The sequence below is a fragment of the Bos indicus genome, chromosome 12 (genome assembly GCF_029378745.1).
Source record: "Bos indicus isolate NIAB-ARS_2022 breed Sahiwal x Tharparkar chromosome 12, NIAB-ARS_B.indTharparkar_mat_pri_1.0, whole genome shotgun sequence".
NCBI lineage: Eukaryota > Metazoa > Chordata > Mammalia > Artiodactyla > Bovidae > Bos > Bos indicus.
The window spans coordinates 22870960-22887946 of record NC_091771.1 but is presented as its reverse complement, the minus strand read 5'-3'; the positions used below and the strand labels follow the sequence as shown (position 1 = coordinate 22887946).

At 43.9% G+C, this 16987-nt stretch overlaps 1 protein-coding gene across 2 annotated transcripts in view; it reads right to left on the bottom strand.

The window, feature by feature from the left end:
* Positions 1 to 1824: 1824 nt before the first annotated feature.
* Positions 1825 to 16987, bottom strand: part of LHFPL6 (LHFPL tetraspan subfamily member 6) — a 234106-nt gene continuing 218943 nt past the window's right edge. For both annotated transcript variants that reach the window (XM_070800163.1, XM_070800164.1), the window contains exon 4: positions 1825 to 2935. In XM_070800163.1, coding sequence (XP_070656264.1) covers positions 2817 to 2935 — 119 coding nt within the window. In that variant the 3' untranslated portion in view covers positions 1825 to 2816. The remainder of the gene's footprint in view (positions 2936 to 16987) is intronic.

Below are 16987 nucleotides of genomic sequence, written 5' to 3'. Positions count from 1 at the left end.
AGATTTTATCATTATTGCTATTATTAATATTATTATTTCATGAAAGCTGATTTTCATTTGAAAAGAAGTACCAAAATATAAAAATTCTTTAGATTTTTTATACAATTCCTAATACATCAGATGCTGCTCACCAAGCCCTGGGACATCTTGAACAACAATAACAAAAAAATTACAACTAGTCAGAACTGGAGGTATAAGCGTGTGCCAATTGACTTCATCATGTCAGAGTGATCAGCTTTTTATTCCAGTGAGGCTCGCTAATGTCTAAAACCCTGCAGATTACATAAAAATGACAATGTTATCATTAAATCTGCCCAAGAAATTAGACCTTAATGAATTCCATTGAGAACTCCCAATTTGATGATGTGAGCTTAGGAAGTCATAATACTATTCTGACAAGAAGGTGCAGTTAAAGAAATTTGAAAGACACTAGCAATATGTGAAAATGATGGGCTAATTGAGGAAGCAAAGTGCAATTGTCTCCTCCCAGCAGGAAGCCACAGAGTGGAGAAGCCCCTGTTCAGTGGACAATGAGACACAATCAAACGGCATTCAGCACAGGATGAAATAAGCATCTGAGAGCAGAGTGACTTTTTCCATAGCAACAAAGCCTCAGAAAGTCCAGAATGTTACTGGCCAGAATCTTGTATTGCTCTTCCCGGGTGGCATCAGTCCTCACCGTGGATGATTACAAGTGCCAGAAGCAAGGGTGATATTTGGATATTCAAGTTAAATTGCTCAATATGCGTTGAAAGAATAAAAATATACTTATATGTGTAAACAGAATGTTCAGTTTCCAAATATGAACAATATATAATTTGGAAACCAATTGAACCAGGAGTTTTAAGGATTTCATGCTTACTCAGCGTTGCCTAATAGAAGAATACCCATCATCCAATCTTTGCTTTTGAAAGAGTTGGTTCTCTTAAGGGGTAGTCAAAGGGTGCAGATCTTTCACTCTAGTCAAGGATTTAGGCTGGGAATAGGAGGTTAAGAGGATCTAAATTGCCAAGACGCCTGAAAGACATTGCTCCTGGCACAGAAGCACCGAAGAAAGGTAGCCCCTTATAAAAGTGGAGGGGCAGCACGTCGCGGTCAGCTTGAGACCACCCTGTCGTCATCCAGAGACTGAACCATGCTTGACTTGGTTTTTGTTGCCTTCAACCACTTCTAAATATTGCCCAGATTCTCAAACTTCATCTAAAACAGACTTGAAATTCTTCTCTCATAAGGATTTGATCATGATTGAAGTGCAGTGTACTTCAGTTAGAATTCTGGTAGCTAAGAATTTAGGTTGAAAGTAGGAATTATGTCATACTCACCTTTAATGGTAGCTCGGCTGGTAGAGAATCCACCTGCAATGCAGGAGATGCTGGTTTGATTCTTGGGTTGGGAAGATCCCCTGGAGAAGGCATAGGCTACGCACCCTAGTAATCTTGGGTTTCCCTGGTGGCTCAGACGGTAAAGGATCCACCTGCAATGCAGGAGACCTGGGTTCAACCCCTGGGTTGGGAAGATCCCCTGGAGAGGGGAATGGCTACCCACTCCAGTAGAATTGCCTGGAGAATTTCATGGACAGAGGAGCCTGGCGGGCTACAGTCTATGGGGTCACAGAGAGTTGGACATGACTGAGCAACTTTCACTTTACCGTTAGTACCTTGTGTGCCAAGAAGAATGCCTGGTTGGATGACTAGTGAGTGAATGAATAGGAGGCCTAAAAATAAAATGAAAAACTTACAAAAGTGTTGGAGTTGAAAGGCTACCTTTAGGAAATTAAGAAGCAAACCCCATAACTGAATTATGACACTCTATGACACACTGAGCTATTGATCAAAGAGAAAATTTATTCACAGAGCTTTTCAAATACAAACAAAATAGCACTTTTTACTTTTTACAAAATGAATATTGGAATAAATGTGGTACAGCATAGTACAATAATGGACGAAAGAAAACCAGATCTAATGACTGGAGAATGTCTCTCCTTACTCTCACGTCAAATTCTCTCCTATGGTGGACACAAAGTCGCCCCTTTACTTCGTAAGAATATCACAGCAGAAACTACTCAGAGAAATATTGCATATTTTTTGAATAATATTGAAATACAAAGGCTTAATTCTAAAGGTCTGCATAAACACTGAAAACAGGTTGAGGGCATAAAGAGTTTATGCAGGGTATACAAAATACTGATAAAGTGGCTTATTGGTCCATTGATTAGGTTTAATGTATGCTTTACAAAGTGATAATACTGTATTTTAAATGTGTATTAAAAAGAAAACAGAGGAGTAATGCACCACTAAACATCTTGTACAGTCTGTGCAACCACGGAAATGTCTGCGTTTGGGCATGTGATTGCATGGGTATGTCTGTACATGCTCGTGTGCTTTCAAAAGTGCCATGACTTACAGGGAACCTTTTTGGGTTACCCTGCTTCCTAACATAATACTGTTTCTACTAGCCCTTTTGATCTCTGAGTCATCATCCTAAAAAAAACCAAAAACCTTGTTTGCATATATAGATTTGTTCTGTGTGTGTATGTGTTCTACATCAACAATACTCTGGAATAGAAACACCCAACACCCTGCAATATTTTTAGCCTTTGGTCCATTTTTCTGTATCATTCCATGCTCTACATTGCTTTTGCAAGTCCTGCACAACCCTTCCGTGTGGTAAGATGTTTCTGATTCCTTTGGGTTTCATTTCATCTGCATCGTATGGTTTAGAAGCACTCCTCCGCCTTCTGAGAGTAGCTGGATGCTTCGGTCCCTCGGGGTCCCTGTGGCCCTTGTTCTCCTCTGTCTGCGCTTGGCGGCTCCATCTCAGTATGGGTACTGCTTCTGTTTCTTGCCTGAGAAGCAAGCCAGCCATGTGCAGAGCAGCATGGCGGCAGCAGCCCCTCCTCCTGTGCAGTAGTAGGCCCAGCCGATTTCACACTTACCTAGGTACACAAGAGAAGGAGAGAAAGCAGGCACAGGTCAGGCTGATTCTACAGGAGGCTCTGTTATTTCTCCCCAGGTGTGGGCTCCTGGTGTACCAAAGTGAAACTGAAATTCTCCTTAGAAATACAGTCTTACTCGAATGATAATAAGGGTTGAAAGTTATCTCAAGATGGAAGAAAGCCAGTGTGGTTGTCTGCATTTCAGAAGGACCTCAAGGCCTGTGTCTCCTGCTGGCTAAGGAACAGAAACCAATTCTCCCCAGCTGCGCTGTTCATACCCACAGCTGAAGAAAAGGAGGAATAACAGCCATCAGGATAGGAGAGATGAAGGTATTAGTTCTGATTTAAATCACCCAAACTCATATGCATAATGAGGTACCTTAGAAAAAAACTTCAAAATAGAGATACAGTCCCAAATATAGACACAGCTTTTGCAAAGGGGCTACTCTAAGGAGGTGATCCATTTGAAAGATAATGCTAGAGTGAAAGAATCTACCAAAAAAAAAAAACCTCCTGTAACTAATAGGCGATAACAGCAATGCTGTAGGATAGAAAAGTAGATATACCACTGATTTCAGACAAGAACAAAGGAACACAATCCTTTTTATTTTCCTTTATCATGATAAGATTCTGTGAAGTTTCTTTGGCTGTCGGAGGCTTAACTCACCCACCTATCTACCTACCCACCCAAGTCCTGCCCTTCCCTGAAAGACTCAAGAATCAGGATGGAGCCTTCAGCACATCCTCCTTGAGCCACCATCTTCCCGAGGCCAATTAACTCCTTGTCTTGATAAGGGTGTGTGTGTCATTCCTAATAATTGCTATGTTTACGGAGTCTTCCTTATTTGTGTTATAAAACGTAGTCAACTCATCAGACCAACTGTCCATCAGATGAAAATGGAGAAGTAGGGCAGCAGATAAAGGTACTTAAGAAGGGACTTCCCTGGCAGTGCAGTGGTGAAGACTCACAGCTCCACTGCAGGTCATGCCTGCTCATGGAACTAAGATCCCACACGCGGCGGGGTGAGGCCAACAAAAAAAACACAAAAGGTACTTAAGAAGTGTGCCACTGTTGAAAGTGTTTGTGGATGTTACACAGTACTGTTACTAACCACACGCAGATCCTAGTTTATGTGCATGGTTTACACAGTTTGTGGTTTAAATTTAGTAACTGGCTAAGATCCAAAATGAGCAACTAACATTCAGTGTGATTTAAAAGAAAATTATTCCTCTATTTCAGATATACAGACTTTCATTTGCTAGGTAATTCATAAGGTAAATCATTATTAAATCAATATGGATTTATTCTGGTATTCTGGATTATATAGAAATATGGCCAACCCTTAATCTAACTTAAAAAACATAAAAATACATACACCACACACACACACACACACACACACACACTCATCTTTTGAGAAGCAAAACAATGGTCAAGATCAGTATGCTAAGGTCTAGATGTGTCAATAAAATTTAGACAAATCTAAAGAAACACTAAGTCATCCATCCCCTGATTCTTTATTCCCTTCTTCGCACTTTCTTTCTTTCTCTCATTCATCCATTAATTCAACAAATATTTTTAAGTGACCACTCTAACTAGGACTCATTGGGTGCTGGGAATCTACTTTGGAAAATGATAAATACAGTTCCCAGTATCAAGGAGCCATCATCTCATCAAGGGAGTATTATTGCTAATGCAGGAGACATAAGAGGTGTGGGTTTGATCACTGGGTTGGGATGATCCCCTGGAGGAGGGTACAGCAACCAACTCCAGTATTCTTGCCTGGAGAATCCCATGGACAGGGGAGCTTGGTGGGCTACATACAGTCCATGGGGTCACAAAGAGTTGGACACGACTGAAACGGCTTAGCACACATGAACTCAGATATTTATATGATAACTGTGATATGTGCTTTGAATAAAAAACATCCAGGATGCTAAGACAGCAAATCATAAGGAATTTTATACAGTGAGGTTGTGTGATGGAGAGCCTTAAAGCAGAAGTGAAATTTAAGGTGAGACCTGGCAGATGAGCAGGGGTTAGCCAAAGATGAATGCTAGAGGCCAGGGAAGAGTGTATTTGCATCATGGGGATGGGAATGTAATGGGGAAACGTAGGCAAATCTGGGTCTTGTTAAAGTATTGTTTGGGTTTCCCAGGTAACTCAGTGGTAAAGAATCCACCTGCCAATGCAGGATATGCGGGTTCAGTCCCTGGGTTGGGAAGATCCCCTGGAGAAGGAAATGGCAACCCACTCCAGTATTCTTGCCTGGAGAATATCATGGACAGAGGAGCCTGGTGGGCTACAGTCCATGAGGTTGCAAAGAGTCGGACACGACTGAGCAACACTTTTCAAAGTGTTCAAGTAAGAGATGGGGATGCCAACTGTTCGTGTAAGCAAGCAAGAGATGGGGTTGGGTGTGAGCACCTCCAGAGTTTGAGAGCTAGAAGCCTGAAGACTTCCTCTTCAAATGTTTGTCTAGGCTGGCATATAGACATGTGAGATATTCAACAATCAGTTCAGTTGCTCAGTCGTGTCTGACTCTTTGCGACCCCATGGACTGCAGCACGCCAGTTGCTGAGATAGTTAACTGCTGCTGCTAAGTCGCTTCAGTCTTGTCCGACTCTGTACGACCCCATAGAAAGAAGCCCACCAGGCTCCCCCGTCCCTGGGATTCTCCAGGCAAGAACACTGGAGTGCGCTGCTATTTCCTTCTCCAATGAATGAAAATGAAAAGTGAAAGGGAAGTCACTCAGTCGTGTCCGACTCTTAGCGACCCCATGGATTGCAGCCTACCAGGCTCCGCTGTCCATGGGATTTTCCAGGCAAGAGTACTGGAGTGGGGTGCCATGGCCTTCATCCATAGGTAAATCTTGAGCACCCACTCCGTGTGTTACAATGTTACAGGAGACCCCAGGGGGAACAAAATAGATAGCATCTTTGGTTTCAAATACTTATATTCTAGCAAGACCGATTCTTAAGTATCGCTCACATCAATTGCACTCTCTTGAAGCCATTCCTTGTATATTCTACACATATGTCTGCTGTGTATTTTTTTTTTCATGAAACTAACAATGTAAATGTATCTTGAACTTCTTCAAAGAAGAAAGATTTTTCTTTTTCCTGAGCATGAGTCCTTCCATAGTAAAACCCACATGCTCAATAATAAGAAATTAGCACGTGTTTTACAGTAATAGAAAAAGTCTTTCTGAGTACATTAGGCTATTAGGAAAGAGCAGCTGTTTAAGTTTATATGCTTTAAACAGCACAGTAGTCTGTGAGTAGTAATGGAAACAAAGGAAAACCAGGAAATGGGGGACTATTTTTCCTTGGCCTCTCCTTTCCCCTGTGGTGGCAATAAATTCTTGTTATTATAGTGCAAACACAAAGCATTTTACTAGAGGGCAAGCTTTGTCTGTGATCCTTTCAGGAAATTAGAGGAGCAAATCCCTTTAAACTTTCCCTTTTGCTCTCTGTAATGCTCCATCAAATAGGACTCCAAGCCCACTGGGTTGGCAAACCACTGCTTTCAGCAATGGGGGATGCTATTCTCGACAGATAAAATAGAGGTTAATGGGACAGAAAGCAGCAAACCACAGCCACCTGCACATTCAATGGGAAAAGGTATCCTGGCTGTGTTCCAGGGCAGCCCCAGGGAGAAGGTGGGTGGGAGTGGTGTGGCTGATTTTTTTAGGGTGTCTCAAATTGGCAGCTCAGTTGGTAAAGAATCTACCTCCAATGCAGGAGACAATTTGTGGGTCTGGAAGATGCACTGGAGAAGGGATAGGCTACCCACTCCGGTATTCTTGGGTTTCCCTGGTGGCTCAGCTGGTAAAGAATCTGCCCTCAGTGTGGGAGACCTGGGTTCAGTCCCTGGGTTGGGAAGATCGCCTGAGAAGGGAAAGGCTACCCACTCCAGTATTCTGGCCTAGAGAATTCCATGGATTCTACAGTCCATGGGGTCGCAAAGAGTCGGACACAACTGAACGACTTTTCACTTTCAAATTAGTTTTTAGTGCATCTTCTGTTAGTAAGGGACAGAACAGGTACAAAGAACCCAGCCTTGGGACTTTCCTGGTGGTTCAGTGACTAAGACTCTGTGCTCCCAATGTAGGGAATCTAGATTCAATTCCTGGTCAGGGAACTAGATCCCATATGTCACAACTGAAAAAAAAATAAATAAATAAAAAGATCCTGCATGCTACAACGAAGACCTACTGCAGCCTAATATATATAAATAAGGAGTCTTCCCCGGTGACTCAGTGGTAAAGAATCCTTCTGCAATGCAGGAGACTCCGGAGACAAGGGTTTGATCCCTGGGTCGGCAAAATCCCCTGGAGAAGAAAATGGCAACCCACTTCAATATTCTTGCCTGGAAAATTCCATGGACGGAAGAGCCTGGTGGGCTACAGTCTGTCCATAGGGTCACAAAGAGTCAGACAGGACTAAGAGACTGAGCACAGGACATAGAAATAAATACATAAATGTAAAAAAAATAACCCTGCTTACTACAAATAAAAATGAAATTTCAACGATCAGTTCGTCTTTCGAGGAGCTGTATTTATTCATTCAGTTGTTTGATTACTGTTTTAGTGTCTACCATGTGACTGCCTGTCTGCCCCTTTATCCCAGTGCTCAGTGTGATGATGTCTGGAGCCCAGCAGACAATAAATACCCATTTGTGGATATCAGACACAATATTAGTGCTGAGAATAGAGATCTGAAATTAACAATTATATAATAGCGGTTGTGGACAGCCTGTGAAGCAGGTGCTAAACAGTTTAGAAGCAGCATCTCATGTAACCATTTTTGCCTATGATGCCTTCAGGAAATTAGAGAAACAAATCTGTCATTCCCATTTTGAAGATGAGGACCCTGTGCTGCATGCAAGATAAGTCAATGGCCCAGTATCTCAAATCAGTGATGGAGCTTGAATTGAACTCCAAAACTTTTTCCTGTGCTCAGATATGTTTTGCTGCTGCTGCTGCTGCTGCTAAGTCGCTTCAGTCGTGTTCGACTCTGTGCGACCCCTTAGACGGCAGCCCACCAGGCTCCCCCTTCCCGGGATTCTCCAGGCAAGAACACTGGAGTGGGTTGCCATTTCCTTCTCCAATGTGTGAAAGTGAAAAGTGAAAGTGAAGTCGCTTAGTCGTGTCCGACTCTTAGCGACCCCATGGACTGCAGCCTACCAGGCTCCTCCATCCATGGGATTTTCCAGGCAAGAGTACTGGAGTGGGGTGCCATTGCCTTCTCCGCAGATATGTTTTAGGAAGAATATCCATATTAAAAATTTCCCCAGTTGTCAGATAGTCCTTGTCTTTGCCAGAACTTACATGTTGTGCAGAAATAAGCTATATGGTGCATCTTTGAATTTACCAGTATTCTTAGAAGACTCCATATGCCTATGTCTACCTGGCACTATTTTAGTTATTAAAGGCTTGCATTTTACAGATCTAGCATTCTCAATTTTGGAGCCAGCGGAACCAATCTGTCACTCTCTTGGCGACCTCATCCCCCTGGAGAATGAGGGGGAGTGAGATCCAATACATTTACTTGATCAATTCAGATAATTGATTTTTCCTGAGCAATCACTTACCATAAACATGCTCCCAAAGTGGATGTTTTTGACCTGCCCTGGCCTTAGGGTAGCTGAGTAAGGGCTCCAGGTATGGGTCACATTTCAGTTCCTCTCTGCTTGCAAACCACTAGCAGTCTGGTGGGAGCCCACTGGGCCATCCTCATTCAACACCCAGAAACTTTGCCACAGCACCTCCTACTGTGCGCAGTACTGCTCATTTGAACATAAACCAGGACCCTTCAGCTGGTCCTGCAGGCTGACTAAACTCCCTTGTGTACTCGGCCTGCCTGTGCTCTGCCTTTGAACTTGAGCCTTGCTGGTTTCCAGCTTATTTCTCTCCTCACCAGATCACTGCTGAGTTCCCAGCCTTGTATATAAGCTAGCTGCCTTCATTTATCAAGGCAGGACATCTTTCACTGTGATATTTTAAACTTTTCATCAAGTTAAGGTGTCAATGCAAAGTTTGTGTAGAGAAGAAGCAGGCATATTAGATTTCAACCCTTTTGCTGTACAAATAACGAAGGTAGGAAGGTGGGAGGGTCAGTAGACAGAGAAAAAAACTTTTGTGTTCTTAAATACCATGTGCAGAAGTTTGAGAAGTCTTTTTCCTCTTGAATAAATTCTTTCCTACCTCTTCCTATTCAGACCATCTAGTCTACCTACGCATGAAAACCAAGAACAAAAGGAACCTGTCATGGTACTGCATCCATGTGTTCTTTTGTGAAGTTACCAAACAGAAGTGTTGCCCCCCCCACCTTAAAAATAGAGTTTAAACATTTGACCTAAAACATACGAAAGCTTTGATTCAAACTTTTAATGGAACAGTTCAGTTCAGTTCAGTCTCTCAGTCGTGTCTGACTCTTTGTGACCCCATGAATTGCAGCACAACAGGCCTCCCTGTCCATCACCAACTCCCGGAGTTCACTCAGACTCATGTCAATACAGTCAGTGAAGCCATCCAGCCATCTCATCCTCTGTCATCCCCTTCTCCTCCTGCCCCCAATCCCCAAGTAGTTAAAATAACACGTGTGTCTGAAAAGAGAAAAGCAGAACTCAAACTTGATTGCTGGGCAAAAAATGTAAAAGTAAAAAGGCTGAGGGAAGACAGTTTGTGAGGTGGGGTTCTTCTGAAAGCTCTTGGCTTGTTTCTGTTTGTGACCACAGGCAATAACCCATGTTGAGGATACAGCCCATCCTAGACACGACTTCAGAGCCCCACTTATACTGTACTTCCTGAGATGTGCTCCAGGGGGCGCTGTTCACAAGCAGATCTCAGGAACGGGGTTCCCCATGGGTAATTCCCCAAAGAGTAGATTGTATGGAGGCACGTGCAATGGTGGAACCCAGTCCAGCCCAAAGGCTGGGCACGGAGTCTGCACACAGAGCGTCCCAGGCAGCAGCACCCACCTTGATGCCTTCGGTCTCCAGAACTGCAGCTCAGTGAACCGACCCAGTCTCTCTCCTCAAGAACTGCTGCTCTGGACCTTAATGAACCAGGCTGACTATATCTTTCTACCTCTCCTGCCCCTTAATTTCTAGGTTTAGGAGACTGGACAGTTGGATTAGAACTCTCTGGAGAGTTGAATGATACCCTTTCCGCCCAAACACATAGGATACCTAAGTGTACAAGGGTCTAGTGTGGAACACTGGAGCCACTTCAGCGTATTAGAGGAGACAAGAAATCCTTAAAAGACTCCACACCTTCTTTGTTTGCCCTGTCTTCTCCAAGGAGGCAACCAGGAATGTAGAGAGAATGCAATGTATATGTGTCCATTGGTAAGAGCTGATACACTCAAGCTAAGCATTAAAGTATTCTTCATAACCTGCATGTCCAAGGGAGCAGGGATTTACTTTCTGGAAAAGATATGTATCTGCAAAACGCTCAAAATTGCACCATGTCTAAGGAGATATGTTATAGTCAATTTTGATAGGAAAATACCAGCCTTGTAAATTACAGCACATCTTCATTCATTCTGTAGCCAGAGTGGGAGGAAGGCAAGGGCTGTCTAGACAAGCATGTGATGGGTAATTGACTGCTGTGTAAGCTCTCTACTCAAACATGAGTTCATGTTTTATGAGTCTCAGATTTTAGGGGGAAAACCCTTCCTGAGTTACACATTGATTCTATTCTATCCAATGGCATGCATTTATCTTCTGGATTCCCACAAAGATTTCATTAAAGAGCCATAATTTTAATTTGCTCTGTTCTATCTCTCTTGTTCCCATAGAAACATTTTTAGCTTCACCTTTAGGGTGAGGAGCTGGGGAACAAAGAAGAAAAGAGTTCTCGCAGGTACTATTTACTGCCTCCTATAGAAACAGTGCTGTGCTGTGCTGAGTGGCTCAGTCGTGTCTGACTCTTTGCAACCTCATGGACTGTAGCCCAGCAGGTTCCTCTGTCCATGGGGCTTCTTCAGGCAAGAATACTGGAGTGGGTTCCCATTCCCTCCTCCAAGGAAACAGTGCTAGTCATCATCAACTCAGGGATTTACCAGAAAGTACCTTTCGGAGGTCCCACACTTGCACAGATGCTCAAACTCATGAAAAAGCAGCACACCCAGAACAGCAGCCCAAACTACACACCCAGGGAGAAAAGCTAGCTATTACTAGCTATTATTATTACTAACCCTTATGGCAGAAAGTGAAGAACTAAAGAGCCTCTTGATGAAAGTGAAAGAGGAGAGTGAAAAAGTTGGCTTGAAGCTCAACATTCAGAAAACGAAGATCATGGCATCTGGTCCCATCACTTCATGGGAAATAGATGGGGAAACAGTGGCTGACTTTATTTTTCTGGGCTCCAAAATCACTGCAGATGGTGACTGCAGCCATGAAATTAAAAGACGCTTACTCCTTGGAAGGAAAGTTATGACCAACCTAGACAGCATATTAAAAAGCAGAGACATTACTTTGCCAACAAAGGTCTGTCTAGTCAAGGCTATGGTTTTTCCAGTAGTCATGTATGGATGTGAGAGTTGGACTATAAATAAAGCTGAGTGCAGAAGAATTGATGCTTTTGAACTGTGGTGTTGGAGAAGACTATTGAGAGTACCTTGGACAGCAAGGAAATTTAACCAGTCCATTCTAAAGGAGATCAGCCCTGGGTGTTCGTTGGAAGGACTGATGTTGAAGCTGAAGCTCCAATACTCTGTCCACCTGATGTGAAGAGCTGACTCACTGGAAAAGACCCTGATGCTTGGAAAGATTGAGGGCAGGAGGAGAAGGGGATGACAGAGGATGAGACGGTTGGATGGCATCACTGACTCGAGGGACATAAGTGTGAGTGGACTCTGGGGGTTGGTGATGGACAGGGAGGCCTGGCGTGCTGTGGTTCATGGGGTCGCAAAGAGTCGGACATGACTGAATGACTGAACTGAACTGATTATTACTATTATTTTTATTGTTAATACCTCCTGCAATCTTAGTAAGTTATAATATCAGAGTGTGTATTTGGACAGTAAGCTTTTTAAAAAAAATTGTTGAGCATCTGGAGATTTTATTTTTCATTTTACTTTTTAAAAATTTTATTTGTCTCCTGGGTCTTCGTTGCTGCGTGCAGGCTTTCTCTAGTTGTGGCAGGCAGGGTCTATTCTAGGCTGCAGTTCACAGGCTTCTCACTGTGGTGGCTTCTCTTGCGCTCTAGAGCTCTTGGGCTTCAGCAGTTGCAGCTCATGGGCTTAGTTGCTCCATGGCCCGTGGGATCCTGCCAGATAAGGGACTAAACCTGTGTCCCTGCATTGGCAGGCAGATTCTTAACCACTGGACCACCAGGGAAGCCCTGGAGATCTTAAATACTACATTATGGGTCCATCAGAGAAACTGGAAGATCTGAGAACGAGACACCCAGGTGACTACTGGGTGTGGCTACCTGGGAACCAATGTTTCTTCACTTCCACTCACACCTGAGTTTCAGGGGATTTCCCTTGTGTACCACACCACATGTGCTCATCAGATCCACCCAGGGTCCTTCCTCCTAAACTCTACGCTATATCAGCGCCTTGCATCATCTTATCCTGAAATCCCTGCCAGAATCACATAACCACGAAAGCAGAGGCAGAGACGCCTTGCCTTCACAGCGTCCCTGCAATACAGAGGTAGAGCAAGAGAAATAAAAATATCCTGGTGCCTTCGGAAATGTGATTAAATTTCACTTTAAGCGGCAGAAAAGTAGGGAGAGTGGAGCGGCATCTGAATCCTTAAGATCACACCCATCAGATGGACCTCTGTTCCACGGCCCGGTATCCAACTGTTGGTGGATAGTTTTGTTGCTATATAGTTGCATGATTTACCCATAAAAATGGTGGACATGTTGTCCAGTCTGGCTAGCAGAGTCTCTGCTGGCACAGTTGTTGTTAATTCTTGCCCCTTAGCCCCGAATCCATCCTAAAAAGTTCCACTAGAGATAATGCCCCTGTTAAGACGCTAAGGCACACACACTGGCTCCATACACAGAGTGTGTATACCTGCTGGTCTTTGTGTTCACGCTGTGAACTGACACAGAATCCCATCTCCACGTGGGGGTGGCGGAGATAACCAGCGGGGCCTTATTCAGTGTAGGCGATAAAGATGATCCTTTGGTTTCTGTCTGTAGCTGCTATTTATAAAGGCTGAAACTACCTGAAATTCAGCCCCTCTGTCTCATGGCCGGCCCCAAAGAGAGTGTGAAAGGACCCAGGCTCTCTCTAATTGCTGCTTCCCAGCTTGGCCTGTGGCTGCGGCCAATTTTCCAACAGTCCCAGGAGAAGAGGTGCTGGTTTCCATCCTGACAGCATTTTTATCTACCCTTCCCCTGTTCGCACCTGTCACACTTTCATCGGCCACTGAGCAGCCTCTGCATATAGTCTCTGTATCCACTGAAATGGAAATGTGTGGCAACCAGGGCTCCTTTGATCTCGGGGAGCTGCCCTCGGTCCAAAAGGTTTCCTTGATGATCGCTCCTTGCTTGTAAGGTAGCCCTTGGGAACGGGCTTAATCCAATTTGGTCAAGCACAACCTTGAGACCCTGGTAAATTACAACCCACCCCCACTGAAAATGCGAGAGAGACGGTGAGGCATAGCTACCGTCCGACAACTTCATTTCCAAGTTATAATGAAAGCAAGTCTCAGACCGCATCCTGTGACGCATACAGATGTTTATTAAACAGTTATCAAAAAGCAGGCACAAACCAGCTCACCAACCTGTTCCGAGAGCTAGTTAAATCCTAGCTCCCTATCGTTTTAAGCGACTGGGCTACCATCTTGCACCAAAGAACCACTGGAAGCAAAGGCAAGGTTCAGGGAGGGATTTTGTTCCTTCTGGCAACAAGTAACTAAAAATCCTCTGAACCAGAGACAAGAAACAGAGTCCTTACGGGTGATCAGACTTCGGCTGACTTTCTTATGGCAGAGTGGATGTGGCAGAGTGTTTTAGTAAAGCTGTTCTCAATGTTTTGTTTTTTAAACTTTTATTTATATTTGGCTGCACTGGGTCTTCACTGTGGTGCGTGGGCTTCTCACTGCGGTGGTTTCTCTTGATGTGGAGTATGGGCCCTAGGCATGTGGGCACAGTAATCGTGGCTCACGGGCTTAGTTGTTCCGAGGCAGGTGGGATCTTCCTGGATCAGAAACTGAACCCATGTTCCCTACATTGGCAGTTGGCTTCTTAACCACCAGACCACCAGGAAAGCTCTATTTTCATTGTTAAAAATACTAAAATATGTATCCAGGTACTAATGCATAAACAGCCACTGTCCCCAAGTTCTCCAAGTGCCCCAATGTCCCCTCCCTCCCCTGAGAACCCTAGGGAATCCTAGCCTCATTCCCAGGAATTAAAAGGCTGGTGCTTGGCCGGTCAAGGCCCCTCGGGAGCCTACTCCAGCATTTATTTTAGTTAGGATTAGTCAGGCCTATGACATTTTGGTTGTTAAATATTTTAGATATCTTTCAGACTTACAATAAGGACTATGTGCCTAGATGGCTGTTTAAATCCTTTTATATAAAGACAGAGAGTATCTCTTTTAGCCAAAACACAATCTCAAATACCTTTAATTTCACTGACAAGAGTCCATTTTTAAAATTTATCATGCTCATTAATAAGACACCTATTTCACCTTTAAAAATTCATTTCTGACCATGGGTGAGGCTTCTTGTGTTGGTCAAGATATGGATAACAAAATGTGTACTACACTGCTGTATTTAAAATGGATAACCAACAAGGACCTACTGTAGAGCACAGAGAACTCTGTTCAATGTTGTGTGGCAGCCAGGATGGGAAAGGAGTTTGGGAGAGAATGGATACATGTGTATGTATGTCCGGGTTCGCTTTGTTGTGCACCTGAAACCCTTACGTTGTTAATCAGCAGGTTATACTCCAGTATACTCCAGGGCTTTCCTGGTGGCTCAGACTGTAAAGAATCTGCCTGCAATGCAGGAGACCCAGGTTCAGTCCCTGGATTGGGAAGATCCCCTGGAGGAAGGCATGGCCGCCCACTCCGGTATTCTTGCCTGGAGAATTCTATGGACAGAGGAGCCTGGCGGGCTACAGTTCATGGGGTCACAAAGAGTTGGATGCAACTGAGCAACTATGATTTTCACTTAAAATAAGACGTTTAAATTAAAACAACAACAACAACAACACGTGTACTAGTATCCCTGAGTTTCCACTCTGGAGCCTGCACCTGAGCTATGACTTCCTGTGACTCACACACACATCTCATTCCTGAAGTATTTTAAAATGAAGGACAGGCATTATAATAGCAGTGTTAAGAACTTTGAAGAATCGAGATTTTACTCACAAGCTAACGAGTTAGCCTGCCACACTTTCACGGATGCTGGGAAAAGGTAGGAGACTCCTGGATCAGAGATGGAGGACTCTATTATTACTCAACACAGCAACCAGCACGAGCTTCACATCTGAATCCATCTTTTGGCCTCCTACATTCCACAGGGACTGAGGCGGTAAACTCAGTACTTCTGTGTCACCACTGAGGAACCCCAAGCTTCAGTTTAGTTCAGTTGCTCAGTCGTGTCCAACTCTTTGCGACCCCATGAATTGCAGCATGCCAGGCCTCCCTGTCCATCACCAGAGTTCACTCAAACTCACGTCCATCGAGTCAGTGATGCCATCCAGCCATCTCATCCTCTGTCGTCCCCTTCTCCTCCTGCCCCCAATCCCTCCCAGCATCAGAGTCTTTTCCAATGAGTCAACTCTTTGCGTGAGGTAGCCAAAGTACTGGAGTTTCAGCTTTAGCATCATTCCTTCCAAAGAACACCCAGGACTGATCTTTAGAATGGACCCCAAGCTTAGGGATCCCCAATTTTTTATAATAGACTGCAAGTAAATCCACCCAAACTTTGCCCTGGAGGCAGAGATTATTACAGGGAACAATAAATAAAACTTGTCTTTTGCTCCAGCAAGAGTCATTATCTTCCAAAACTGCTCACTACAGACATCTTTGAGAACAGGTCAGAACAACATGTTCCCCAGACATGATGAAAGATTGCTTCTCAAGAGCAGCACTAAAGAATCTGGTGAGGACTCTAAGTGGAAGCGTATTCCATTCTTAGGAAGGTGGAATGCTCATTTTCACAGATACAATTTCAAATTAGAATCGAAGTATGGGAGTACTTATTTGCAATAATGTCTACTGCAAGTTGGAAAAGGAAATGGCAACCTACTCCAGCAATCTCGCCTGGAAAATCCTATGGACAGAGGAGCCTGGTGGGCTATCACCTGTGAAGTTGCAAAGAGTCGGACACAACTCAGCACGCACACATGTCCCATTGCAAGTAGAGATGTTTCACTGCTCTCTTCTTATACCCTCTCTCTGGCAAACACTTTTGTAGAGAATGAAATCAAGTCAAATGGCTTCCCAGCTTCCTAGGGGGATGGGAAGATTGTTGGGAGACTAGGTCTAGAATTCAGGTTTCTAGGCTTTCCAATGTCAGGCTTCCAAATGCTGCTTACCAGCGGTTCTGAGTTCTCTTGTGTCAGGAATCCATTTGAATAATGAATAAAAGTTATGAATACTCTCTCCAGGAGAATGCACATATGCACAAGCCTATGACATTTGCACACAATTTCAGTGACATCACAAATTTCCCGAAGCCTGTTGATGGACTGTGGGCATCCTGAATGGTCTGGAGACCTCGAGTTAAAACTCACCCCTAGAACAAGGGTTAATATAACACTGAACTCAGTTACCAATGTCATCAAGACATCCAGTTGCTAACCCAAGTACCGTATGTCTCCAGATATCGTGGAGCTGACATCCTCAGCTATCCAAAACATGACCCCAGATCAAGGGGTCCAAAAAAAAGCTGTCCAGAATAGGCAAAAATCAGTGATTCAAAGACACACAGTGCACAGAAACAGCGCTGAACTCTGTGTGTGTGTGTGTGTGTGTGTGTTTTAAAGCATGGTTCTAAAATGATTTATGATGACTCAACAGAAAAGGACACAAATTAGAAGTGAGGGAATAAGGAGAGAAAAGGGTAA